The 27,250-nt window shown below is 38.7% G+C and overlaps 1 protein-coding gene across 2 annotated transcripts in view; it reads left to right on the top strand.

Moving 5' to 3' along the window:
* Positions 1–3,443: 3,443 nt before the first annotated feature.
* Positions 3,444–27,250, top strand: part of RBM25 (RNA binding motif protein 25) — a 54,573-nt gene continuing 30,766 nt past the window's right edge. For both annotated transcript variants that reach the window (XM_060139857.1, XM_060139849.1), the window contains exons 1-7: positions 3,444–3,603; positions 10,766–10,882; positions 10,995–11,115; positions 17,127–17,176; positions 19,273–19,440; positions 25,187–25,244; positions 26,050–26,210. In XM_060139857.1, coding sequence (XP_059995840.1) covers positions 10,841–10,882; positions 10,995–11,115; positions 17,127–17,176; positions 19,273–19,440; positions 25,187–25,244; positions 26,050–26,210 — 600 coding nt within the window. In that variant the 5' untranslated portion in view covers positions 3,444–3,603; positions 10,766–10,840. The remainder of the gene's footprint in view (positions 3,604–10,765; positions 10,883–10,994; positions 11,116–17,126; positions 17,177–19,272; positions 19,441–25,186; positions 25,245–26,049; positions 26,211–27,250) is intronic.

Raw genomic sequence — 27,250 nt, 5'->3', positions numbered from 1 at the left:
ATGGTATTAGCATTTCTATGATTACTAATAAATGGTAATCTTATTCATTATTTGTCCTCCCTCTACAGTCCTAGTTAAACATAGCTCAGGATAATACTTCCTCCTAGAAGCCTTCCCTGACTTCCCCAGATCCTCAGGCTAGCCTAAGTGCTGCTACTAATACTTTGCCTTTTTCTATCATTACATTTTAACAAACCCTCCATTTTTCAAGGCTACTTGACTATGTCTTCTTTATATCCCAAAGCATAGTCTAATTCATCATTTAATATAGAAGACTGCCCTTTTTTATACCCATTTCCTCTTCCACCCAATGTTATTACTTGTTTTTTGATAATTTTAGAAGACCTAACACAAGTATACCTCTATCTTCTATAATTACATATATATTTTAATAATGCCAAGTGACAGCAGTTTGAATTCACATAAAGTCTAAATCTTGATGACAAAGTAGCCTAAATTGGAGCTCTAGGCAGCGATATAGACAAAAACTGATTATCTGATTGTTTAAAACTATTTTCCTATATTTTAAAGATATGCTGTGATTTTTAAAAAATCTATGTATCTAGCTTGGCAATTTAAAAATGAATAAACACATGGTCCCTTCCTTGAGGGAACTCAATGTCTAATACGGAAACTATGTGACAAACAGATGACTATCATACAGGAAGCTACATGGGTAGGTGTCTGGGAGAATAGAGCTTCATCAGGATACCACCTTAGCTCCAGTAGCTCTGATGACAGCTCAGGTGCCTTGATAAGAATTCTAATAATTTCCTCTTATCAATCCAGGGCACAAAGGTGCCTATTCTTCTGACCTGTTTTTGACATAATTCACCTACTTTCTCACCTACCACTGCATTTCTCTTTTATTTATTTATTTTGGCATGCGGGATCTTAATTCCCCAACCAGGGTTTGAACCCGCCCCTCCTGCAATGGAAGCGTGGAGTCTTAACCAATGGACTGCCAGGGAAATCCCTGCATTTCTCCTTTGCTATCAATTCATTGACTCCACTATATTTTCAGTTTAAATTGAGAGGATCTGCTTGGTCCAGCTAAAGAATGTTTTTCTCATAGGTCACCTGATATTTTGCTGACCAGTTGGCTCAGATACGGCAGGAATAAGGCCAGAATGTACATAATGCCGTTAGCAATATCCAAATTAATTATCTACAGCCACATTCCTCAGCAAGGGTCTATGAGAAAAACTCCTCAGGAGGGGGTTGAGGATCATTACAAATGAATGGCTTGCCCTATGCTCTACAAGTGATATATAAATGTATTATTTAGGACTCCTTCCATTGAAGGGATAGAACACTCAATTCAAACTGATTTAGGAAAAGGAATTTATTGTCTTACGTACCAAGAAGCCTAGAAGCATAACTGGCTTAAAGAATGGCTGAATCCATGGTTTCAAACGATATTGTCAAAAATCTCTCATCTTCTCTTAGCTCTGCTTTCTTCTGTGCTGGTTTCATTTTATCCCCACTAGTTCTAAGTTTAAATCCTCCCAGATATAAGTTAAGTGAAAAAAGGGAGTCCTCCCCCTCTCCCCTTTAAGCATTATTCCTGATAGGATGAGGCACATAGTGTAGTGGTTGAGAGCATGGACTCAGGAACTAGGTTGGTTCCTCAATTACCTACTATTCCTATAATCTTGGGCAAGTTATTTAACCTCTTCAAGACTTAATTTTTTTTCACTGTATAACAATAGCTCCTACTTCCCTGGGTGGCTGTGAGGTTTAAAGTTGCTGATGTTTGCATGATACTTAAAATAGTGCCCGATACAATGCAAGGGCTAAATTAGCACCTCTGATTGGGTCATAAGTCCACCCCTATGTCCTAAGGGTTCTGGCTAAGGTTGGGACTTTCTATCCAAACTACAAAGATCTGGAGTAGTGGAAGGATGGTTTATTTTAAGAAATTTGGAGTGCCTTTACCAAAGGCTGGGGAATGGATGCTGGGTCAATGTAAACTACAAATGTCAACTACAGGAAAGCAAACTGTTGCTTGAGACAACTTCCCTCTCTAAGGTTTTATTTTATGATACAGAGTAAGCTGAAAGGATTTCTCTGTTTATGCTTGTGGTTGTAAAAAAAAAAAAAAGGCACAAACTCTTTTTATTTGCAAAATGTAACTAGCATTTGACTAGCGCTTTACTGAACAAAGTATTTTCACATGCATTAGCCAATTTAACTCCTGCAACAGCTCTGGGGAGTAGGTATTATTAACCTTTCTTAATGGTAAAAACCTAGCAAGCCGAAATACAGATGGATGTAAATTTTACAAATGGTGGTACTGTTAGCGTTTCACATTAGTCTCCCACTGCATTTTATGTTCTGTTGGTACCCATATATAATCATTTCCTTCATTCAACATATATTTTTTGAGCCTTTGCTATGTATCAGGCATTCTTCTAGGCACTGGAGATAAACAGCAGTGAACAAAACACAATACTCGCACTCCTTAAGTTTACATTCTAGTGGGATATGTGCAGACAAACCATAAAATAAATAAGAAAAGTGTTAGAGAGTAATATTAAACAGGAAAAGCTGATAGGAAGTATACAAATATGTTCAATTTTATATGCAGTGGTCAGTTTGTCATCTATTCTGCGTTGTTTGCAGCTCTCCCGAACAAAGATAACGTCTCCCTCCTATTTACCATACTCCCAGCACCAGGCACTCAGAGAGACAATAACTGTATACTGAATAAGTTATAAGCCTTCTGAAAAGCAAGCAGTTGGGAAACAAAGGCCTGTAAATAGATACTGACCATATAGTCCATAAACTGAATAACTTAATCATTCCTGATTAGTTTATTTCTAATAATCTAATAAGTGAAATTCTTTTTAGCACGTTTACATTATAGAATGAAAGCTGTGTTAAATGTTTTTACAGGCCGTTTTAGGAATTTCAAACACGTTCTAGCCGCCTCTTCGGCCCTACCTGCGCGCGTAAGCTTTGTGTTTTGCATGTGTGCGCACTTTTTAAAAACCGCAGCCTTTGCCACTTATCTCTTGGTATTAACAAAAGTTTTCTAGGATTAGCACTTGGGGTTTCTTCTGAGGTGCTGGGTGAGGCCCAGTTATCAGCCCATCGAACCTCAAAGAGCCTCAGAGCGAGATTCTAACCCCCGAAACACAAACTACAAAAAAAGGGAAACCCTCTTACAGCCGTCGCGCAGTGTCCGGCCAGCACCTTGACCTCAAGATGGCGTCGCGTAATCATAAGATTCAATCAGCTCCAATCAAAAATGGCAGGGTGGGTCGTAACATACAGCTCGAGCCCTTCTAGCCCTCATTAGGCGCTCCTCTCTATGGTTATTTGCCGCTGCGTGGTGATTCAGAGCCAAGAGTGACGATTACCTACCTACGCTCTTCTCTATGGTCCTTCTCTCCACGCCCCCAGCCGCAGTGCACGCCGGGCAATAGGAAGACCTCCAGAAGCTCCCCGCGCAGCGCGGATGTGTTTGCGGCCTGTGAGAGTAGGCGCTTCGGCACTAGTCTCCGGGTTAGCGGCGCGCAGAAATCTCGAGCTGCTGGAACTCCCTCATAACTTGGAGCCCGGAAGGCCGCGAAGGCAGTACAGTTTCTTCAGCGGCTGGTGAGTTCGCTCCTCTGAACGCGTGTGGAAACCGGGAGACAGGGTACTTCGGCTGGGGGAGGAGGGAAAGCCGGGGAGCCTGCCGAAGGGCTGGGGTGGGATGGGGATAAGGGTGGGGTGGGGGTGGGGGTGGGGTGGGGGAGGGGATGGGCACGGGCACGAGGCTTGGGTTTCTCTACTTCTTTTAGGCCTCGAAAACGAGTGGGCCCAGTAGGAGCCCGTGGAGGCCGGACCTACTGCCAGAGCCTTCCTCCTTGCATTGTCGTCCACTTTCCCTTTCCTTTCCACGGAGAGGCCTCGGCCCATTCTGGGCTCCACGTTTGCCACAGAACGCTCGGTCGGCCCCTGGGGAGCCCTTCCCTGAGGCCCCTTTCTAACGTGAGCCTGCGGAAGCCTTGCGGTAAATATTCCGGGCCTAGGATACAATTGCCCCAGGCTCTGCCTAGAAGCCGGCTAGCACCCACCCTTTTTTTTAGCGGGGGGCTGGCCACCAGCTGTTTTCTGTCCCTTCTTCGGTCGTCTAAAGCCCGCCACCGAGTGAACTGCCCTCCCTCCCCCCGCCCCCGACTTGAATTTAGCTACTGCCCACCTTTTCTACCACCCTTCTGGTTGGTTTGCTTGTCTAAGATTGTGGTGGGTGGTGTGGCCTTGCCCCCTTCCTCTCCTGGAGGTTAAAGTAAACTATATCTTCATTGATTCTAGGGTAGGACCCAGCCCCACGTTAAAATATGTTGCTTCGTTCTCATGCTTCTTTGGTCTTCAATACTACTTTTAAAACACGTTTTTTGAAATAGTTCTAGGAGTATGAAGATTATTTTGAAGTTATGTAATATGGTTGTATATTGCCATGGAAAAGCCATTTTGATACTGGGCAGAGTGGAGGCGACCAAAAAGAGGGAGGAGAGGAGATTGGACTTCTCTTGCCCCAGACTGCTATAGTGTGAAGTACTGTGAATTGGGTAGTTGGCAGTAGTGTATAAACAGTTCTTATATAGTTTCAGGAGCTTTAATTTTTAAAAGGTTATTTCCAAAAATGTTCAGAGGCCTAGAAAGGCATTCAGTGGTCATCAGTTCCTCACGATTCAGGTAGATGCTATGCTATTCTCATTTAATTTTTCTTAAAGCCTTTGTTTTCTTCACTTGTAAAATGAGGATTATTAATTGTATTCACTTCATAGGTTATTGGAATTGGGAATTAATTGAAAAAAAAATGTAAAATCCTTAATGCAATACCCAAGTAACGTAGTGTTTAGTCCACATTAACTGATAGTGTTTGTTTAAGAATTTTCAGTGAAGTATCAATACAAGACCCTAACCCTGACTCTAACATTTCTTCCAGTGTACTCTGGATAGACTTCTGTAAATAAAGTCAGAGTTAATCATTGGTATGTCATTACTAGAAAGAGGCATTGTGATAAGCGAAAACAGCCTTTGGATTGGTAATTTCAGGATAGTGGGGACTGTGGAGTCCTTACCCATTTATTGTGTTCCTTTGGACAAGTTAGCTTCTTCATCTGTAAAAGAAGAATAATATATTTACACTAGGTAATTTGGTAGGTTAAATGAGATAACGTTGAAAGCTTTTGTAAACAAAAGTAAATTAATATCTTATCTGTTATTTTTGTTAAATAATTCATCTTCTTGGGGTTACCAATTTCCTTTTTCTGTTTTGGCCACAGGCAAGTTAGCTATATACCTTTTTCATTTACACATGATTTAGAGAAAAATCATACTGACTTTTATACTATAGAAGCAAAAGTAATCATTGAATCTTTTAACATCTTATAAAAACATTCTGTTTATTTTTTTAATCTCTTGATAATTTTTTTTCTGATTCTACCACTGCTGTTCATGAGAATTTTGATTGATTCCTCAAAGTTTTTGAATAGCTTTCTTCCTAACTTTTTTGAATTTTGAAACTCCAGAAAATAAAAACGTATTTCCACTAACCAGAATTGATATTGCTTTTTTTATTTTGACATAATTTCAAACTTCAAAGAATTCTCAAATCTTTCATCCAGATTCCCCAGATGTTAACATTTTACCAATTTGCTTTATCGTCCTCTCCTTTTTATCTCCATAGTTTTCTTCTGAAATCTTTTGCTAGTAAGTTGCAGATGTGGTGTCCCTCTTAACCCCGAATACTTAAGTGTGTATTTTTTACAGACAGTTACATTCTCTTAATTAACAACAGTACAGTGATCAAAATCAGTAAATTAATATTGGTACAGTATAATCTACCGGTCTTAACTGGGTTTTGCCTGAAATTGTCCTGAAGTCGTATTGCTACCTTTTATTAAGGTATAATTAACATATAAAATGCACTCATTGTAAATGTACAATTTAGTGTTTTTCAGTAAATGTGCAGAGTTGTGCAACCATTACCCCCAAAGGATCCCTCTTTTTTGTTTGCAAGTTACTCCCTATTCCCACCTCTAGACTACCACTAATCTCTCTCTGTAGTTAGGCTTGCTTTGCTTAGGCTGGGGCAGTTATGTCAGTCCATTGTACCTTGAAGGCTATAAGCAGAGCAGGAAACAGTGCATGCTACACTAATCATTCATATTTAATGTAGAGTTACTGGACTGGCTGTATAACTATACATAATAACTTAAAATTTGCTCTTTCAGAACTAGTAAAAATAATGCTTAGGAAAGAACCTGGCAAATAATTGGAGCTGGATGTTTTATTGAATAAATGATTAAGTTGTATATGTGTGTTTGCTGAGGAGAATCTGTTGGTTCAGTTGTTTCTTGGCACACAGTGTCCTGATGGGGTTAGCCTGTAAATCTGACCCTGGTGAAATACTTTGTGTCTATCGGGATAAATCTGTAATGGAGGAATACATATAAGCAGTAATAGTATTCTCATGAGTGCAGAAAAAGAGTGCTTTAAGAGAGTAAAGAGAAAAAAGTGAAAAAGAAAAGCAGAATGCGTGCATATGTTGAGGTAAAGCTTCTTTAGAAGTTTGTTTTCTTTTTTGGGAGGACCATATTTATTGAGATAAAATTTACATACAGTAAAAGGCACCCATTTTAATTTCAGTGAATTTTGACGAATACATAAACCTGTATGACCACTGTCACAGTCGAGATAGGGAACACTTCCAACATAGGGGCTTGTTTTTGTTACTTTGGGCCATAAAGTTTCATACTTAGCAGGTGAAAATGCTTTGAACCTTCTAAAAGTGAAACACTACTATTCAAGTATTCTTTAAATGCTATTTAAGTCATTTCAGTGCTAATAAAATAACCTCTGCATCTCTCTCAAACCCCCCATACAATCCCTCAGCAATTGACCACATTCAAAGTATATACAGAAACCAATAAATAACTTGTTACCAGTTCACTGCTACCACCTGTTCTAGGCCATCTCTTTTTGTCTGGATTATTGCAATAGTCTCTTGCTTCTCTACCCTTGTTCTCCTCCAGTCTTACATTCACATAGTGGCCAGTGACCGTGTTAAAATATAAGTCAAGTCAAAACCCTTTCAAATGCTTTCCGTCTCATTCTGAGTAAAACCCAGTACTTTTACAGCGGCTTACAAAGTGTTAAACTCTTTGAACCCCTTTCCCATCTCCAGCTTGCTGCCAGTACTGTGCTCCAACTGTTGGCCTTGTTACGCCTCCTGCAAACACTGCATTCCCACCTCAGGCTCTTTGTATCTGCTGTTTCCTTTGCTGGGAAGGCTGTTGCCCCCCAGAATAGAGTTTCCTGCCTCAGTCTCTTGCAAGTCTTTCTTCAGATGTTACCTTCTTGGTGAGACCTGACCACCATGTTTAAAATGAAGCACTCCCTTAGCTCTCTTCCCTGGTTCATTCTACAAAGTACCTACCAACTTTGACTATCTGTATAATTTATTGTGAGTATTACAATTTATCAACTATAGGCAAAAATGATAAGCTTCGTTTATTATCATTCATTTTCACATACATCAAAGTATACCAAACTTTATGTTGAAGTAAGTGGTTGATACCCATTTTAGGATTTTTTTTGGCTGTGTTGGGTCTTCGTTGCTGTGCGTGAGCTTTCTCTAGTTGCAGCGAGCGGGGGCTATTCTTCGTTGCAGAGCACAGGCTCTAGGCACGTGGGCTTCAGTAGTTGTGGTGCACGGGCTTAGTTGCTCTGTGGCATGTGGGATCTTCCCAGACTGGGGCTCGAACCCGTGTCCCCTGCATTGGCAGGCAGATTCTTAACCACTGTGCCAGCAGGGAAGTCCCTAGGATGTTTAAAGTGAATATTAATATTTATCAGAGATCATCAGAAATGTTTGTTTTCTGAATTTCCATAGGAGGGGCTGTTATCTTATTAAGATTACCTTCACCTTCGAAGTTTAGCCTACAAATAAGCAAGTTTTGAACAGTTCCAAATAAAAGGGAAATACTTCGTAGAAAAATTGGAGTGAATGAAATGAGTATATTAGCATAAACTGAAACGTAATCTGGTTAACTCTTAATGAACGTTACGTTTGAAAACCGTGAAAAATAGTTTAAACACCAAGAACTTAGAGGGTTTCTTTTTAAAAGTAGTATTTGTATTTAGTACTTGGGAAAAAGTGATTCTAAAGATGAATTCATGGCCCAATCTTTGTAACCATTGTGAGGCTAGGTACTGAGTCATTGCTAGAATACTACCTGGCACATGGTAGCTTCTTAATAAATTTATTTAAAGAGGTTCTCAGAGTTTATTTGTTTACTGATTCATTCACTGATTATTTATTTAACAGGTATTAATACCAACTGCCCTCCTAAGGAAGTGCTGAGATAGAGTATTAAAATGATAATATAAAAGCTTATGTAAGTAGGACTGTAGCCCTCCATGTTTTAAAAGGATATACACTCCTGTCCCCTTCCATGTGGAATATTTGTTTTTGTTTTGGGCAAAAAAGTATTTTAAAAAAGATTATTAAAAAATTCAACACGTTTACTATCTTAAATTAGTTACATTTTTCTTTTTAACTCAAGTTGATACTTACTTAATATTTAAGGCATTTCCAGTACCTTATTTGTTGGTATATGACAACATTCTAGGAATTTATTTTACTTGTAAAGCTTCCTAAATATTTTAAGTGTACTGTGCTTTCGAAATTGAAGTTTAGATTTTACAGAATATTGTATATCCTAACTTATTAAGTGAAAAGAATACTGAGGAAGAAGAGCTGTGAGGATGAAGGACATGCTTTTTAAAGAAATGTCTAATAATGTCTAATGCAAGTTGAAACTGTTTTTTACCTGTCACAATGGAGATTTACTACAGTGATGGTGAGGATATGAGGAAAGGGCGTACCCATGTACTGTTGGTGGGAAAATTAATTTGTACACTAGATTTGGAGGTAAAGAGTAGATACATACAGTACTGATCTGTATTATAGAATTACTTGCACAGGTGCTTAGAGTTATATGTCCAATATGACCAAGAATGTTTAATATGATTTGTAAGAGGTAAAATGTGGAGAATCATCAATGTTGGTTAGTTACAGCTATATAGTAATAGTTTACTGCATTATAAAGAATGGAATAGAACTTTATGAAGTGACATGAAGAGATGTTAATAATGATGAGGGAGAAATGCACATAACAATATAGTATGATTATATTGTTTGCAGAAAAACATAAGTGATTATATATTAGCTTGTGTCTAGAAAGATATTTTAGAAGAATACAACGAATTATACCAAACTGTTGGAATCAGGGGCGAGGAAGTAGAAGACATGCACATTTTATCCTCTCTCTTCTAAAGGGTGAGTAAAACAATATATAAAACATAGAAAAGGGCTTCCCTGGTGGCGCAGTGGTTGAGAGTCCGCCTGCCGATGCAGGGGATGTGGGTTCGTGCCCTGGTCTGGGAGGATCCCACATGCCGTGGAGCGGCTGGGCCCGTGAGCCGTGGCCGCTGAGCCTGCGCGTCCAAAGCCTGTGCTCCGCAACGGGAGAGGCCACGGCAGTGAGAGGCCCACGTACATCTTAAAAAAAAAAAACATAGAAAAGAAAATAATAGAGAAAAACATTTTTTAAAAGCTTCTGAAACTCTAGACTCCTTCAGTTACAGAGTGTAGGTGGGGGAGTTTTTCCTAGTGTCCAACAGAAAATCTATTAATCAAATCACCACTTTTAGCTGCATCACTGATAGGAGATCAACCCACTTATTTTGGCTGCTTGTTAAAATTGGTGCATGGAATCCTACTAGGGCATTCTAACATCATTTTTCTACTTTTTTCCAGTAGTTCTGGACACTTGAGTATGTTGACAAAAATATAAAATTTGGGGGGAGGAAAAGTCTTAAGTACTTCTATTTTATTTATTTTTTACTCTGTTGGGTCTTCGTTGCTGCTCGTGGCTTTCTCTAGTTACGGCAAGCGGGGGCTACTCTTCATTCCGGTGTGTGGGCTTCTCATTGCAGTGGCTTCTCTTGCTGCAGAGCATGGGCTCCAGGCACACGGGCTTCAGTAGTTGTGGCGCGCAGCTAAGTAGTTGTGGCGCACAGGCTTAGCTGCTCCACGGCATGTGGAATCTTCCCGAACCAGGGCTCGAACACGTGTCCCCTGCATTGGCAGGCGGATTCTTAAATACTGTGCCACCAGGGAAGCCCAGTACTTTATCTAAAAGACAAAAGTTTCTTATTAAGGAATGATATCACAAACCAAATCAAACAGTTCATTGTGTTCTTGTATTTTTAAAAATCAAATACCAGCGTCTGATTCTTGAGTTTCAGTCATTCATTCATTGAATATCATTCAAGAATGGTTAAGAGGTTTGCTTTTAAGTTTAAGAAAAATTACCACTTTTTTCTCATTGTCACAAGTTGTATGTGAATGGTTTATATTTGAACCATTATATTTGAATGGTTACTATGTGACCTGATATATGGAGGTCGTCCCCCCTCCCCCCTCAGGTTTGTAGAAAGTCACTGAGACATTCATTTGTCCTGGAAGAACTGGCCAACACTGAATCAACAAATACTGTGTAACTTTTTAAATTTAGTCTTCAGGATGCTGATGTGTATAAAAAATTAATGCATCGGAACACTTAAAAACTGTTAGATATCTTCCTGGATTCTGAGTTTGATTTAAAAAGATTCATTGATGTTTGGTATTTAATTTTTGGATATTAACTGAACCTCAAAATTTTTTTCTTCCTTTATATGTATTCCCATATGACTGTAGGAGTCTATCCTGAAGTTAGATCGTGTACATTTTGGGAACTTATTTTAGAAAAGATCTAAGTTTAAAAAATTCTCAATGGACAGACAGAGAAAAGAGGGTCTTTGCCAGCTCCTTTGGGTAAGAAAACTTGAGAATTTTGCAGATACTCTAAAAATGAAGGCCAACAAACCAAGCATATGAAATTGTAAAGTTTTCAAATAACATGATTTGTCATGATTTCTTTCTTTAGACCGCTGCGGTAAGAATGTCATTCCCTCCTCATTTGAATCGCCCTCCCATGGGAATCCCAGCACTCCCACCAGGGATCCCACCCCCACAGTTTCCTGGCTTTCCACCGCCTGTACCTCCAGGTAAGTTTGTGGATACGGTTGTTGTTTTTGAAGTGTAGTTGATTTACAGTGTTGTGTTAGTTTCTGGTGTACAGCAAAGTGATTCAGTTATTTATATATATAAACACACACACTGTTTTAGATTCTTTTCCATTATACTTTATTGCAAGATATTGAATATAGTTCCCTGTGATATACAGTAAATCCTTTTTTTTTATCTATTTAATATGTATTAGTTCATATTTGCTAGTCCCAAACCCCTAATTTCTCTCTCTCCCCGTCCTCTTTTGGTAACCATGTTTGTTTTCTGTGTCTGTGTGTCTGTTTTGTAAATACGTTCATTTGTATCATATTTTTAGATTCTACATGTAAGTGATGTCACATGATATTTGTCTTTCTCTGTCTGACTTCATTTAGTATGATAATCTCTAGGTCCATCCATGTTGCTGCAAACGGCATTATTTCATTCTTTTTTATGGCTGAGTAATATTCCATTGTAAATATATACCACACCTTATTTACCCATTCATCTGTTGATGGACATTTAGATTGCTTCCATGTCTTGGCTATTGTAAATAGTGCTGCTGTGAACACTGGGGTGCACGTATGTTTTGAATTAGAGTTTTCTCCAGATATATGCCCAAGAGTGGGATTGTAGGATCATATGGTAGCTCTATTTTTAGTTATTTAGGAACCTCCATACCGTTGCCGTAGTGGCTGCACCATTTTACATTCCCACCAGTGATTCTGTGGGGTTTTTTTAACCCATCCTTGTGTCATTGCAATATTAACTTTAGGAAGATGATACATATGTGACTGTTGGTAGAAGAGCTGTTAGCATTCTGGAAATGTGATGTCTCATTTTCCTATGGTGATAGTTTTCATTTCTGGCTGAGTATCAGACTCATCTGGGAAATTAAAAAGTCTTTATTTGAAAATATAGATAATACATTTATTTTTAAATACTATACATTTTAAATAGTACAGTATTTTTAAACACTATATGTTTTAAAAACTATATGTTCAAAAATCAAAAGGGTATACAGTGGAAAATTTTTCTCACATTCCCATATAACTTGTTACCGTCCCCTTACTGAAAGGGGGAACAAAGCGGGGTTATTAGTTTCTTCTTTATCCTTTCAGATATTTTTATTTTTCTATCCATTTGTTTTGTTTTATTCTTTTGACACCGATATACAGTAACATCCTATGTATTCTATTCTGCCTTGTTTTTTTTTTATACTTGACAATAAATCTTTTTTTTAATTTATTTATCTTTGGCTGCATTGGGTCTTCGTTGCTGAGCACGGGCATTCTCTAGTTGCGGCGAGCGGGGGCTATTCGTTGTGGTGCGTGGGCTTCTCTCATTGCGGTGGCTTCTCTTATTGCAGAGCACAAGCTTTAGGCGCGCAGGCTTCAGTAGTTGTGGCTCATGGGCTCTAGGCACGCAGGCTTCAATAGTTGTGGCTCGCGGGCTCTAGAGTGCAGGCTTAGTAGTTGTGGCGCATGGGCTTAGTTGCTCCCCAGCTTTTGGGATCTTCCCGGACCAGGGCTTGAACCCATGTCCCCTGCATTGGCAGGCGGATTCTTAACCACTGCGCCGCCAGGGAAATCCTTGACAATAAATCTTGGAGAGCTCTCCAAATAACTATTTAAAAGCTTCTTCTCTCCAATGTTTTATGAGGTTTAAAAAAAAATAAAACATTTTTTAAGGCGCCACCGCAAGCCACTGAATCAAATTGGGGCTCAGGAGTCTCTTTTCAACAAGTTCACAGGTGATTCATAGGTATCCATTTAAGCACGGTTAAGAGAACCCACATTTGAGAACCATTATCTTGAGGTTTGTAATTAACATTGGTTTAGGAGAGTTTTCCTCTGGTTTATGAGTGGTAGTTCACATATTTTTATATTTTGATGGGGTTGAAAGCATTTCATGCAGAATCAGTTTCCCAGTTTCCCTTCTGAAAGGTAGTATCTAAGAGTCCTCCTTAATCTGCATGTTAGAAGTATTTTCTTTTAGCATAGAATCTATGTAATTCAGGCTGAAATGAACAAATGATCTTGTAAACCATCCAGAAGTATTTCTTCTTGAGGAAAGGTCTACTTCAGTGACCTGGCTTTAACTATTGGATTATGTGTTTGAAGTTAACAGTGTTTACTAAAGAGCTTGACTGTTGCAGAATCGAAAGTACGTTGCAGTTGGCTCATATGATGGGTTGTTAATTCATAACATGTACATTATAGAGGCTCAGGTTTGGAGGCCTCCTACCCCTAGGTCAAGTACACAGCAGTGTTGAAGTAAGTGAAAAGTCACAAGATAAAAATGGCAATTTTTCTGGGGTATCATTTAAAACTTCAGGAATTTGAGGGTAAATCATAATTTAAAAAAATCAGAACAGGGCTTCCCTGTGGCACAGTGGTTAAGAATCCGCCTGCCAGTGCAGGAGACACGGGTTCAAGCCCTGGTCTGGGAAGATCCCACATGCCACGGAGCAGCTAAGCCTGTGCGCCACAACTACTGAGCCTGTGCTCTAGAGCCCACGAGCCACAACTACTGAGCCTGTGTGCCACAACTTTTGAAGCCCATGTGCCTAGAGCCCATGCTCCCAACAAGAGAAGCCACCACAATGAGAACCCTGCGTGTCGCAACTAGAGAAAGCCCGTGTGCAGCAACGAAACGCAACCAAAATTTAAAAAAAAAAAATCAGAACAACTACTTATGCATATATACTGTGGAGTAGAATGCAGTACTTGTACAAGTTTTTAAGACATTTATGCTTGTAGCTGGCTGTGTTAAGTTGGTCTTTTAGATAATCATGGATGCGTATTTGTTACCCCTTGCTGCCAGGGACCTAGTGTGAACGTTTGAGTACTATCAGTTTATTATTCCATGTAACAATTACTGAATTTTAGTCAGTAACTTAACAGCTCTGTAATGGACTGTAAAGGAATTTCTTCTGAAAAGGGCGATTAAGAAAATAATGTTAATAGAAAACCGAAAAAAGTTACTTGTCAACCATCAAACCAATTGATTACTTGAGAAGGATAGTGCCCTGAGCCATTTTCATTTGGGCATCAATATTTGAGGGCGTCCCCATATTTTTTTTCATTAATTTATAGTCTCATAATATGATCTATTTTTTGATAGTCTTTAGTAATAACCATGATACTTTTAGCAAAGTTTGTGTTATTAGAGTTATAGGGAAGAGTAGTTTACTTTCTATTTCTGAAGAAATTTTAAGGCATTGGAGATAAAACTTGTTCAGAATCAGGAACGGTGACAATGAAAAAAATCAGTTCCTTACCAGTATATTGGTTTTATAGGAAAGATTTTAAATTCCTTTGAATTTTTTAAAAACACATACTAAATGTAACTTGTTTTCTGATGAACACTATACCAAATTATAAATGGAAGTAGAAGATAAATGGGCCATGTTTCTCTTAAGGCTAATCCTAGTATATCTTTTAAGATGGGTCAGCAGACCTTAAAACCAGATTTTCAGTATTTCTTCTTGTCTGTTTGGTCAGTGCCATACTAATGTGGGCATTTGTTCACAGAGTATTAACGCTATTAAACAATTCTGATTCCATTTGTGATAGCATACAGTATCATTTCTGTTTAGGGAAGCATACTTGAATGATAAATCAGACTTTAGTTGCAGCTAACTCATTCATACCTGCATCCTGTGTGCAGCGTCAATACTTGAAAAAATAAAAAAAAGAAGTATGCTAAACTAGTATAATAATTCAAGACCACAATACCCATATTCATGTATAATTTTCTTGTGTTGCCTATTAGTGCAATTAATTGAACTCTGAGATAACGTATGTGGCGATCACATTATATATTAAATTAGAAAATAAATTAGAAAAAAACCATAATTTTTCCTTTAAAAGTAATGCATGCTGGGCTTCCCTGGTGGTGCAGTGGTTGAGAGTCCGCCTGCCGATGCAGGGAACATGGGTTCGTGCCCCGGTCCGGGAAGATCCCACATGCCGCGGAGCGGCTGGGCCCGTGAGCCATGGCCGCTGAGCCTGCGCGTCCGGAGCCTGTGCTCCGCAACGGGAGAGGGCACAACAGTGAGAGGCCCGCGTACCGCAAAAAAAAAAAAAAAAAAAGTAATGCATGCTATAGATTAAAGGAAGTTTCCCCCGCATAGTTCCTGAGCATTCCCTTCCCCAGAGGGGGGGAAGTCTTTCTTACCAGTTTCTGGTGTGTAGCTCTCCAGAGATGTAAAGTATATCCCACTGTGTTTGCTTATGTTTATTCTACCCTACTTTTTTTTTCAGACCTCAGCTGGTATATACACTGTTTACACTTTGTGCACTTTGCCTTTTTTTTTTTTAACCGTAGCATTCATAGATCTGTAATGAGCAGCAATACATTTTTGTAAATTCTGCATTTCATGAAATTAGTAAGTTGAGGTGGGAACCATACTATTAAACCTTTTAGTAACTATTAAAAAGGAAAAAAAATTTTTTTTCAAAATGTCTTTTTCTTAAGGTTTTCTTAAATAGAAAGTTTACCTGTGGAAGAGGTGCTGCACAGATTACAGTTGGTAAATGGAGTATTTGCTTTTGTTTTGCAAAGTTAAAAGTGAAAAATTTAGAGTTGATGGTAGTTTTGAGTATCCACCTATTTAAGTGCTCCACATAAATGATCTCAGTAGGCACTCTGAGGAAATAATTACCTCATTTGAATTGAGGAAACTGAAGCTGAGGTTAAAGAGCTTTCCCACGTTTGCATAGCTAAAAGTGATAGAACCAAGAATTGAACCCAGGGCTTACCCTGGTGGCGCAGTGGTTGAGAGTCTGCCTGCCGATGCAGGGCACATGGGTTCGTGCCCCGGTCCGGGAAGATCCCACATGCCGCGGAGCGGCTGGGCCTGGAGCCATGGCTGCTGAGCCTGCGTGTCCAGAGCCTGTGCTCCGCAATGGGAGAGGCCACAGCGGTGAGAGGCCGGTGAGAGGCCCGTGTACCGCAAAAGGAAAAAAAAGAAACCAAATTTGATTCTGCAGTCTTTTTTTTTTTTCTATTTTGTACAATCTTCTGTAGGCTTATTGATAAGTATCTAGATTTTCATCTTCTAAAAATTTTGTTTAAAACTGAGGTTATTTTAAATAGGTTATATTGGAAAATAAATGGATAGTTGTTAAGAGTTTATTACCAGTCTTAGATGGACAGTTATCTTAAGTTGATGCTAAATTTGAACTGAAAAGTGATTTCAGAACTTCTTGAGATACTTCTAGAAGCATTTTAAAATTTGTGTTTTAGTAGACAGATCTTTTACTGGTTTTACCCTCATTGCAACCTTTTTCTTAGTTCTCAAATGGTAAGATTTCGTCATTAGTTATGTACACAAGGACTGTCAATGTAGCAGCTATTGATTAGTAAACAATTTAGGTGAAAACAAAATTGCAGATTCCAGTAAGATGTCAATAGTGATAGCCCATTGATAGCTGTCTAAAACCCTTAGGGCAGTAGATGCTTGTCTTAGAGATTTTCTCTTTGACAGTGAGTGAGATTACTAATCTTATTTTTTTTTTCATGATTTTTGCTTATATTAAATAACCAGGAATAACAAGATTCTTCCTAGGTTTCCAGATTAATTTCTTATTTGATGCTTTTGTTTTTTAACTTTCAAAGAGTTTATTTTTACCTTTAAAGGAGTCATTAATACCATTGTTCACCTGTAAGCAAATCTGTATGAAAGTTGCTGGTTTTGAGGATGTACTGAACTAGATGAACATGAATTGATAACTATCCACAGTTTTACTCCTTAAGGCAAAAGCAGGCTGTGGTAGTCTTTTTGCTTTTAAAGAGTCTTTTTGCTTGTAAGTTTATTTAGACCAACCTGATAACTATGTTGCTCTTGAAAAATATCCATTAATTTCTCATTTTCATTAATCCTACATTTCCCCTTAAAAGAACTGTGAGTTGGAAGTACTTATTTGTATGGCATGTAGTTGATATACAATATATAGTTGTATATATAATTATATTCTTAAGATTCATTATCCTTTTTTCTTAGGGACTCCAATGATTCCTGTACCAATGAGCATTATGGCTCCAGCTCCAACTGTAAGTATAACTTTAAGGAGGAATTAAGAGTGCCACTGCTTTTAAATCTGAACAACTTTATAAGCCCAGATAAATTATTTTAAATATTTAAAAGAATAATAGGAAGGGAATAAGAGCATCCATGTATATCATACTACTTATTTAAATAAGTATTGTTTTCACTCTATGCATATAAGCACTTGCCCCTAAAATATGCTCCCTAAATAGTTTAGTGATCTCCCTCTTATTCTCTAGACTCTTCATATACTGTTATTTCAGATTTAGACATTGACTCTTTCATCATGCCCTCGTGTCTTGATCCTGGGAGATAGGAGAAGTGATCTGACATGTCTGATTTCTTAAAAGAAAAAGGAGGAATGATCTAGCAGAAATCTAAATTTTTAAATGGAAGTTGAATATATTTCTACTCTTTCCTCCCACCTACCTAATTTTTAGCTTCTTCCAAGCTATTTTTTCTCTGTCCTCTAGTATGGTATCTTCAAGCTTTGTAAAGTTTTATTGAAGCCTTTCCTCTGCTGAAGTGTTTCATTATTCAGTCTTATGTCTTGAACTTTAATTCTCTACATTCATAAAAGCTCTGTACACTCTAGGCATCTTAGGTAAGAATGCTAGTATACTGTAACATGTGAATAAATAATAACCCTCCTAAAACATTTATTTAACTAAAAATTTTCTTTGAGTTAATTAGTAAAATACCGGTCTTAATTTATAATTCATTGTGAGGGAGAGTAGGTCTCATTACTTTCAACTGTTTTTCTACCTGTGGGTTTTGAAAAAGGCGGGGAGTATTATTTATATTAAAAGGGTGATGAGGGCTTCCCTGGTGGTGCAGTGGTTGAGAGTCCGCCTGCCGATGCAGGGGACACGGGTTCGTGCCCCGGTCCGGGAGGATCCCACATGCCGCGGAGCGGCTGTGCCCGTGAGCCGTGGCCGCTGGGCCTGCGCGTCTGGAGCCTGGGCTCCACAATGGGAGAGGCCACAACAGTGAGAGGCCCGTGTACCGCAAAAAAAAAAAAAGGGTGATGAGATAGGAACTACATGAACAAATAGGAATCTGCTGTGAGGCAGACCAAGGGGGAATCCAGCTTTTCTTGCATTGGACATTCATTGGGAAACATTTATTGGGAAACCTCCACATGACAGATACTCTTACCCTCTTGCATTTTAGCCTAGGAAAAGGCAGCTCCCCCAGTTCACCACTTCAGTGCCTACTGTGGATGTTTTGCTGAATTCAATTTCAAATACAAAGATGAATAAGACTATTTCTTTCCTCTGGGAAGTTGAATGTTATGAAGGGAAAATAAGATAGAAACACAAGTAACTGAGAAAAGGTAAACTTTAAGTGTGGGGAGAGTGCTATGGGAGTATTTGAATATTCTACAAGAAAATTAGCAGGGATAATTGCAATTTCCTTTTATATGAATGCAGAGATTTACGATGTCTTAAACATTTAAGAATTGTCTTAAACATAAGAAAATTTCTTTCCAAGTTGTTTTCTTTTTTTTTTGTTTTTTATAAATTTATTTATTCATTTATTTCTGGCTGCGTTGGGTCTTCATCGCTGCGCGCGGGCTTTCTCTAGTTTTAGTGAGCAGGGGTTACTCTTCATTGCGGTGCGCAGGCTTCTCATTGCAGTGGCTTCTCTTATTGCGGAGCATGGGCTCTAGGCCCGTGGACTTCGGTAGTTGTGGCACGTGAGCTCAGTAGTTGTGGCTCACGGGCTCTAAAGCGCAGGCTCAGTAGTTGTGGTGCACGGGCTTAGTTGCTCTGTGGCACGTGGGATCTTCCCAGATCAGGGTTCGAACCCGTGTCCCCCGCATTGGCAGGCAGATTCTTAACCACTGAGCCACCAGGGAAGCCCTCCAAGTTGTCTTTAAAAGAAAGGTAATGCAATAGTGGAACTTTACTTGTCATGAATAAGTTCACGTTAATGAAAAATGTGCTTGGGAGTTTTAGACTAAGTATGTAGAACCTGTAATGGTGATGTGCTATATATTTAATACTTTAAAATTGATGTTTTTAGCCTAATGTTATTACATTAAGCATGATAGCAAATTTAATTGCAAGTTCCAATTTTATTGTCTTTCATCACTTAGGTCTTAGTACCGACTGTGTCCATGGTTGGAAAACATTTGGGAGCACGGAAGGATCATCCAGGCTTGAAGGCTAAAGAAAATGATGAAAACTGTGGTCCCACTACTACAGTTTTTGTTGGCAACATTTCTGAAAAAGCCTCAGACATGCTTATAAGACAGCTCCTTGCTGTAAGTTAAACTGTTTATTTTTCATTTTAAAAATTTTTTGTTATAAATTTCAAACTAAAGAAAAATTAGCAAGAGGGCTCTGAATAATTTCCTCGTTTATATTTTGAAAAGTTTCAGTCCTGCAGAAAAGTTAAATGAATTAAATAGTGAACACCCTTGTAACACATTTTGTCATATTTACACACACTCTGTGTGCGCGTGCGCGCGCACACACACACACACACACACACACACCTCGATTATTTTTTCTTCCGAGTAATTTCAGAGTAAGTTGTGACATTACATTTCACCTTTGAATACTTCTTATATTTTCTAAGATCAAGGATATTCTCCTACATTTTCACAAAACCATTATCAAATTTAAGGCTGATATAGTATTGTTAATTAAAATACATATAGTTCATATTTAATTTTTCCAGTAATTTCCAGTCAGGGATATATATATATATATATGTGTGTGTGTATCACTTATTTTTATTATTATTATTATTTTTGGCGGTACGCGGGCCTCTCACTGCTGTGGCCTCTCCCGTTGCGGAGCACAGGCTCCGGACGCGCAGGCTCAGCGGCCATGGCCCACGGGCCCAGCCACTCCGCGGCATGTGGGATCCTCCCGGACCGGGGCACGAACCCACGTCCCCTGCATCGGCAGGCGGACCCCCAACCACTGCGCCACCAGGGATGCCCTTTATTATTATTATTTTTTAAAAATATTTATTTATTTGGCTGTACTGGGTCTTAGTTGTGGCATGCGGGATCTTTTTCGTTGTGGCATGTGGGCTCTTAGTTGTGGCATGCAGGATCTATTTCCCTGACCAGGGATCAAACCGGGCCCTCCTGCATTGGGAGTGCACAGTCTTAACTACCAGACAACCAGGGAAGTCCCTATACATTGCAGTTAATTGTCATGTTTCTTTAGACATTTCCTTTATTGTAGAACAGTTCCCTGCCTCTTTTTGTTTGCTTGTTTTTGTCTTTCATGACATTGATGTTTTTGAAGCGCCTGGGTCTTTTGCAGAATGTCTCTCCCAATTTGAATTTGATTGATTGCTCATAATTAGATTCAGAGTAAGCATTCTTTGTAAGAGTGGTTCATGGGTGGTGCATTGTTTTCAGGTGCAGCATAGCAAGAGACATACCACGTCTCTTGGTCCCATTTTTGGTGGTATTTTTAGTTACTTGGTTAAGGTGGTCAGATCTCTCCATTGTAATGGTACCTTTAGTCCCTTTTTCTCTAATAAGTAACCTCTGGGTTAGTATTTGAGGACTATGTGAGTCTTTTTCTTTAGCCGCCTTTAAACAATAATTTTAGCATCTAATTGTGATTGATTGACTCCTTTTGCAGTTTTTATTCTGAGCATATATAAGTTTTTTTGACTTGGTCATTGATTTTCCTTTGTCTCTTAGTTTTAAAAATTTATCCTGGTGCTACATGCATATTTTTTTTAAAGCACTTTTTTTTGGCTGCGTTGGGTCTTTGTTGCTGCTCGCGGGCTTTCTCTAGTTGCTGCGAGTAGGGCCTACTCTCCATCGCGGTGCACGGGCTTCTCATTGCAGTGGCTTCTCTTGTTGTGGAGCATGGGCTCTAGGCACGCAGGCTCAGTAGTTGTGGTTCACAGGCTTAGTTACTTTGCAGCATGTGGGATCTTCCCGGAACAGGGATGGAACCCGTGTCACCTGCATTGGCAGGTGAATTCTTAACCACTGCGCCACCAGCGAAGTCCCTACGTGCACACGGTAAGTGAAAAAATACTGAATGATTTTTTTAAATTAATTAATATTCGGCTGCATTGGGTCTTCATTGCTGCGCGCAGGCTTTCTCTAGTTGCGGCGAGTGGGGGCTACTCTTTGCCACAGTACGGGGGCTTCTCATTTCAGTGGCCTCTCTTGTTGAGGAGCACGAGCTCTAGGCATGCGGGCTTCAGTAGTTGTGGTGTGTGGGCTCAGTAGTTGTGGCTCGTGGACTTAGTTGCTCCACAGCACATGGGATCTACCCGGACCAGGGCTTGAACCCATGTCCCTTGCATTAGCAGACAGATTCTTAAGCACTGCGCCACCAGGGAAGTAAGTCCCTGAATGATTTTTTTAATGAAAAATAACACTGTCCATACTCCCTCCCTCCATAATCTCCACTGTGTTGAGAAGTTATTTTAAAATATTTTCCTTCATTTTATCAGTAACGTACATATTGCCAGTTCTGTTTTATAAATCATGTGATCCTTGCTTTCAGAAGTGTTTTAAAAAAGGCGTTTAGAAAATAAACACAAAACCTAGCTTAGTCAGATCTTAATATTTTGTGATACTAGCTTCAGATTTTTATCCCAAAGAAACAAAACATGAAGGTTCTAATTCCATTTCTTTCTTCCACAGAGGTAATAACCAGAGGTAATCCACTATCCTAAGTTTGGTGTTTATCATTCCTGTCCATATTTTTTACTTTAATTATATATTTATATAAATAAACATTTATAATTTGTAAGTTTTAGTTCTGTATTCCTCCAAAATTTGCTTTTTTCACCCAGCCTATATGTAGTTTATTTATTTTTCACTGTTATATACCATTGCATTATAGAAATATGCCATAAATGGTCAAATTTTTTACTGATGGTCATATGGATTGTTTTCCTTTTTTTTTGATATTATGTTTTGCTATATAATTAGTGGTAATAGTGTGTCTTCCTAGGTGAACATGAAAGAAATTCTGTCATGTATTCTCTTAGAAGTGGAATTTCTGAATCATGGGGCATGCTTATCTACACTTTTACAAGATGATGCCATTTTTTTCCCAAAGTAGAACATTGGGAGGACATTTTTTACGACATCTTTATTGAGATATAATTTACATACCGTAAAGTTCACCCTTTTATAATATACAGTTCAGTGGCTTTTAGTATTTTCAGAAAGTTGTGCAAACATCACCACCGTCTAATTCCTGAACATTTTTACCACCCCAAATAGAAACCCTGTACCCATTAACAATGCTTCCCATTTTCTCCTCCCCTGAGCCTCTGGCAGCCACTATTGCACCTTCTGTCTATGGATTTGCCTATTCTGGGCATTTTATGTAAATGGAATTTTAGAATTTGTGGCTTTTTGTGTGTTGTCTTCTTTCACTTAGCATAAATCTGTAGTGTAGCTTGTTAGCAGTACTTTGTTCCTTTTTATGGCCAGAATATTCCATTTAATGGATGTACCACCTTTTGTTTATCCGTCCATCAGTTGATGGACAATTGGATTGTTTCCACTTCATTATTATGAATAATAATGCTGTGAATATTTGTGTACAAGTTTTTGTGTGGACATCTGTGTATGTTTCCAGTTTGAAACATCCCTTTTTAAAACTGTTGTTGATTTATATATGCAGCAGAGTGTTTTTTAAGCTATCTTTGGATTCCTGAATTTCTCTCTTCTATTTCTCTTTCACTTTTAAGGCTTTACTTAGATGTCTGGTGATCCTTGATTGTCCATATTTAAGAGTTAGGGATTAAAAGGTTTTTTGTGTGCGTAAGCTGAACTTGTAAAATGTTGGGCATCTTTGTAGGGTAATGTAAATGGCAGCCAGAGGTTTTAAATGTTAATCCGTGGAGTCTTTTCTTTGAGGCTGGTTGGTTTCTCTAGAAAATTTCCAATTTTATGCCTAGTGAGTTTATGATTGGCTGCCTGTATGAGGTTGCAGATGCAGGACTGAGTTCAAGCACTTCTTATACCTTTACTTTCTTCCCTTCTTAATCACTCTGTATCTCGTACAGATCTTTCAGATCTGGTGCTCCACATCCCAAGCTTGTTCTGTTCACTTTCTTCAGACTGTAACTCTTCAGGCTATCTTCTCTGGGGGTGGGGATAGGGTAGTTGCTGGAAACCTCTGAGGCTTTGATTATTCCATATTTGTATTGTCAGGCAAGAACCTGTTTTTATTCAGCTTCACACTTAAGCCCCATTCTCCCCTGTACCTTCCCCCGCCCAGTCTGGATCCACTGGGTTTTGTAGAATCAGTTAGCTTAATTCTTCTTATCGGTATCTGCTTCTGTAGACACTTGGTGTCATAGCTTTCTTTCCTCTACTGAATGAGTTATTATCCATCCATTTATCTTCTGTCTTTGCAAAATTTTATTGAATTCTGCTGCTGTTCCTTATGCTATGTTTGACCTTACGGACAATTTTCTTTTTCTTTGTTTTTGGGGGGGGCGGTGCGCTGCATTGGGTCTTCGTTGCTACGCGCTGGCTTTCTCTAGTTGTGGAGAGTGGGGGCTTATTGCAGTAGCTTCTCTTGTTGCGGAGCACGGGCTCTACGCTCTCAGCCTTCAGTAGTTGCAGCACACGAGCTCAGTAGTTGCGACACACGGTCCCTAGAGCTCACGGGCTTCAGTAGTTGCGGCTCGCGGGCTCTAGAGCACAGGCTCAGTAGTTGTGGCGTCTGAGCTTAGTTGCTCTGCAGCATGTGCGATCTTCCCAGACCAGGAATCAAACCCATGTCCCCTGCATTGGCAGGTGGATTCTTTTTTTTTTTTTTAATTTATTTATTTTTATTTTTGGCTGCGTTGGGTCTTCATAGCTGCACGTGGGGTTTCTCTAGTTGCAGCGAGCAGGGGCTACTCTACATTGTGCTGACTTCTCATTGCAGTGGCTTCTCTTGTTGCGGAGCACGGGCTCTAGGCAGGCAGGCTTCAGTAGTTGTGGCTCGCGGGCTCTAGAGTGCAGGTTCAGTAGTTGTGGCACATGGGCTTAGTTGCTCCGCGGATCTTCCTGGACCAGGGCTCAAACCCGTGTCCCCTGCATTGGCAGGCAGATTCTTAACCACTGTGCTGCTAGGGAAGTCCTGGGAAATTTTCTTTTATATATATATATATATATATATATATATATATATATATATGTAAATTATTTTATTTTATTTAGTTATTTTTTGACCACGCTGCACAGTATGTGGGATCTTAGTTCTTCAACCAGGGATCAAACCCTCTCACCCTGCAGTGGAAGCGTGGAGTCTTAACCATTGGACTGCCAGGGAAGTCCCAGTTCTTTGACTATCATTTTAGTAATTTCTCTGAAGGGAAAGATATTTCCCTTCAGAGAAAACTCCACTTATTTCTCAGCTTTGAGAGGCAATCTTCAGTTATTATTTTCCACAAAACTTTTTTTAAACCTCCGTTTTTTAATTAGAACTAATATTTAAGAACTTTAGAAGTAAACAAAGTGTAACAGTATCCCACCCTTCAGACAACCTGCCCCATTAACATTTTGGAATATTTCTGATCACTTTATGCAAATTTTTTTTCTTTACATAGTTAAAAATTTTACTGTATATCTGCAATTTCATGGTTCAAGGTATTTTTGCATCCCATGTCAAGCATTTCCCTGTGTCATTAAAAATCTTTATAATATATACATGTGTTTTAAAACAGTCTTTATGAGCTCAATATTTACTGAAATTTATTATAGTTTAACTATTATAATATTTGGGCATTTTGGTTTTATATATATGTTTATAGGATAAATATAACTGTGAAGTGTCTAATTTATTGAAAGGTAGGCACTTTTATACAAATAAGAATCAGTAAGAATTTATATTTTCCTTTAAAATGATTTATTGTGTGTTTCTTTCATATAGTAGGTTTCTGGGAATTGCAAAATTTAGTTGCTGACAAGATTTTTTTAACTTCTATTTTTTTCTAGCGGGAATATAGTTGTGCTCTTATTTGCATGATAAATTAGCTTAGGTGGTAAAGATCTTTGTTTTCTTTTACAGAAATGTGGCTTGGTTTTGAGCTGGAAGAGAGTACAAGGCGCGTCTGGAAAACTTCAAGGTAGGTAAATTTTTCCTTATTTATTGAGATCATCTTAACCTGTGTGCATAAGTACATTTGCATTTACTCTCATTGTCCTTAACCATAGGAGTGTTTTACTAGCACTCTGTCTTCACTCTTTAATAGGATTAAAGGCATTTGGGAAGATGTTGGCTGAGAGTTGAGATGAGAAAGTAGAAAAGGATAACGTGAAGGAGGTAGGAGAGGGAAAAAAATTATTCAGACTAACTGGTTTCTTATAAGATAACTTTAAGAAGTCCTTTTTGTTTCAGAGCAGGAGTGTATGATCAAGATGGAACAATTAGGACTTAGGAAGAAAGTAGGAGAAGAGATGATGAGATAACCTCTTAGTTTTGAAAGCAAACTGTTCTTTTCATACTAGTTGGTAGAGACACCTGTTTTTTGGGGGTTTTTTTTCCTGTGGTACGCAGGCCTCTCACTGTTGTGGCCTCTCCCGTTGCGGAGCACAAGCTCCAGACGCGCAGGCTCAGCAGCCATGGCTCACGGGCCTAGCCGCTCCGGGGCACGAACCCGTGTCCCCTGCATCGGCAGGCGGACTCTCAACCACTGCGCCACCAGGGAAGCCCCATTTCCCCTGTTTTTGTTTTCTCTTTTTTCTTTTCGTTGTTTGAGGGTACTAAAAATGAAATCCGTATCAAAGGTAATTGCAGGAAAGGGAGGAGTGACAAAATAAATAATCCCTGTATTATAATGTTTGGTCTGTAATGATTTCAGTTTTTCATAAATATTTTTCATCTTTCATAATTGTATTGATATTTCATTAATTTTTTACATCCATTGCTAGCCTTTGGATTCTGTGAGTATAAGGAGCCTGAATCAACCCTCCGTGCTCTCAGGTTATTGCATGACCTGCAGATTGGAGAGAAGAAGCTACTTGTTAAAGTTGATGCAAAGACAAAGGCACAACTGGATGAATGGAAAGCAAAGAAGAAAGCTTCTAATGGGGTATGTTTTTTATAGCATTGTCTTCTCTAGGCCAGCTTTGCTCTTTCAGTGTAAATACGTCTCATTATAAAAAATCTAATACGGGGCTTCACAAGATCATCAAGAGGGTGTTTTTATAGTTTATAGTTACTTTAAGTCTTTTATCTACCCATAGTGGGTGGATGACTGTTGGTTTGCTTGTTCCAGGTTGGGATGAAGGTAGTAAGGGAGGCTGGACAAGGTTAACTTGCCAGAGAAAACACTGGTACAGACTATTCCAAACAGAGCTAATTCATTAAGGCAGCTTTTAAGTAAGTACAAAATATATTTCAACCTACGAAATTTTTATTAGTTGCCCTCTCGTTTAGAAGTACACAGGTTCTAAAATGAATGAAAATAAGTCTTATTGCTGTCATCTGGTGGTGGCTCTATTAAGTGAAGCTAAAGTAAAGGAAATTTTTGTATGTTGTGTTGTAATGCATACATTATTATTCCCTCTCAACAAAAGCAAAAAATAGCTAAAACCTGAATGTATATTTCCTTGTTTTCCCTTCCTAGTTCCTTTTGACACGTCAAGCTGAACAGATCTAAAATAGATTGATTATTACCTTTCTGTCTCTACAAAAACAAAACAGCCTTTTTGCTCTCTTCAGGCTTTTCACTATCATTCAAAGTAGAAATAGGTTTCTTGGTTCCACCACTCCCTCCTTTACAAAAACATTGTAAAAAAAATTCATAAAAATAGAACAACCTATAAAGAAGACGTTAAGTATCAACCGTAATTCTATCATCATTAGTAAGCACTGTAGACATTTTTGTTGCATATTCTTCCAGGCATTTTTCTCTGTATGGGTGAGTGTAGTTTTAATTGGAATATGTGAGTTTATTTTCCTTTTATAAATGAAGGATTGAATTCTGAAGTATTATTTTGTAAACAGCTTTTTTTTCACTTAATCTTGTCTTTCTCTGGATTTTTAATAGTATTTTAACTGATTTATCTACATTGTTTTCTTCTCATCTGCCTGTTACAGTACTGCCCTATATTTCTAAAACATAAGTAT

Source organism: Lagenorhynchus albirostris, chromosome 1 (genome assembly GCF_949774975.1).
Source record: "Lagenorhynchus albirostris chromosome 1, mLagAlb1.1, whole genome shotgun sequence".
Taxonomy (NCBI): Eukaryota; Metazoa; Chordata; class Mammalia; order Artiodactyla; family Delphinidae; genus Lagenorhynchus; species Lagenorhynchus albirostris.
The sequence above is the reverse complement of the archived record's forward strand: the minus strand, read 5'-3'. Positions and strand labels throughout refer to the sequence as shown.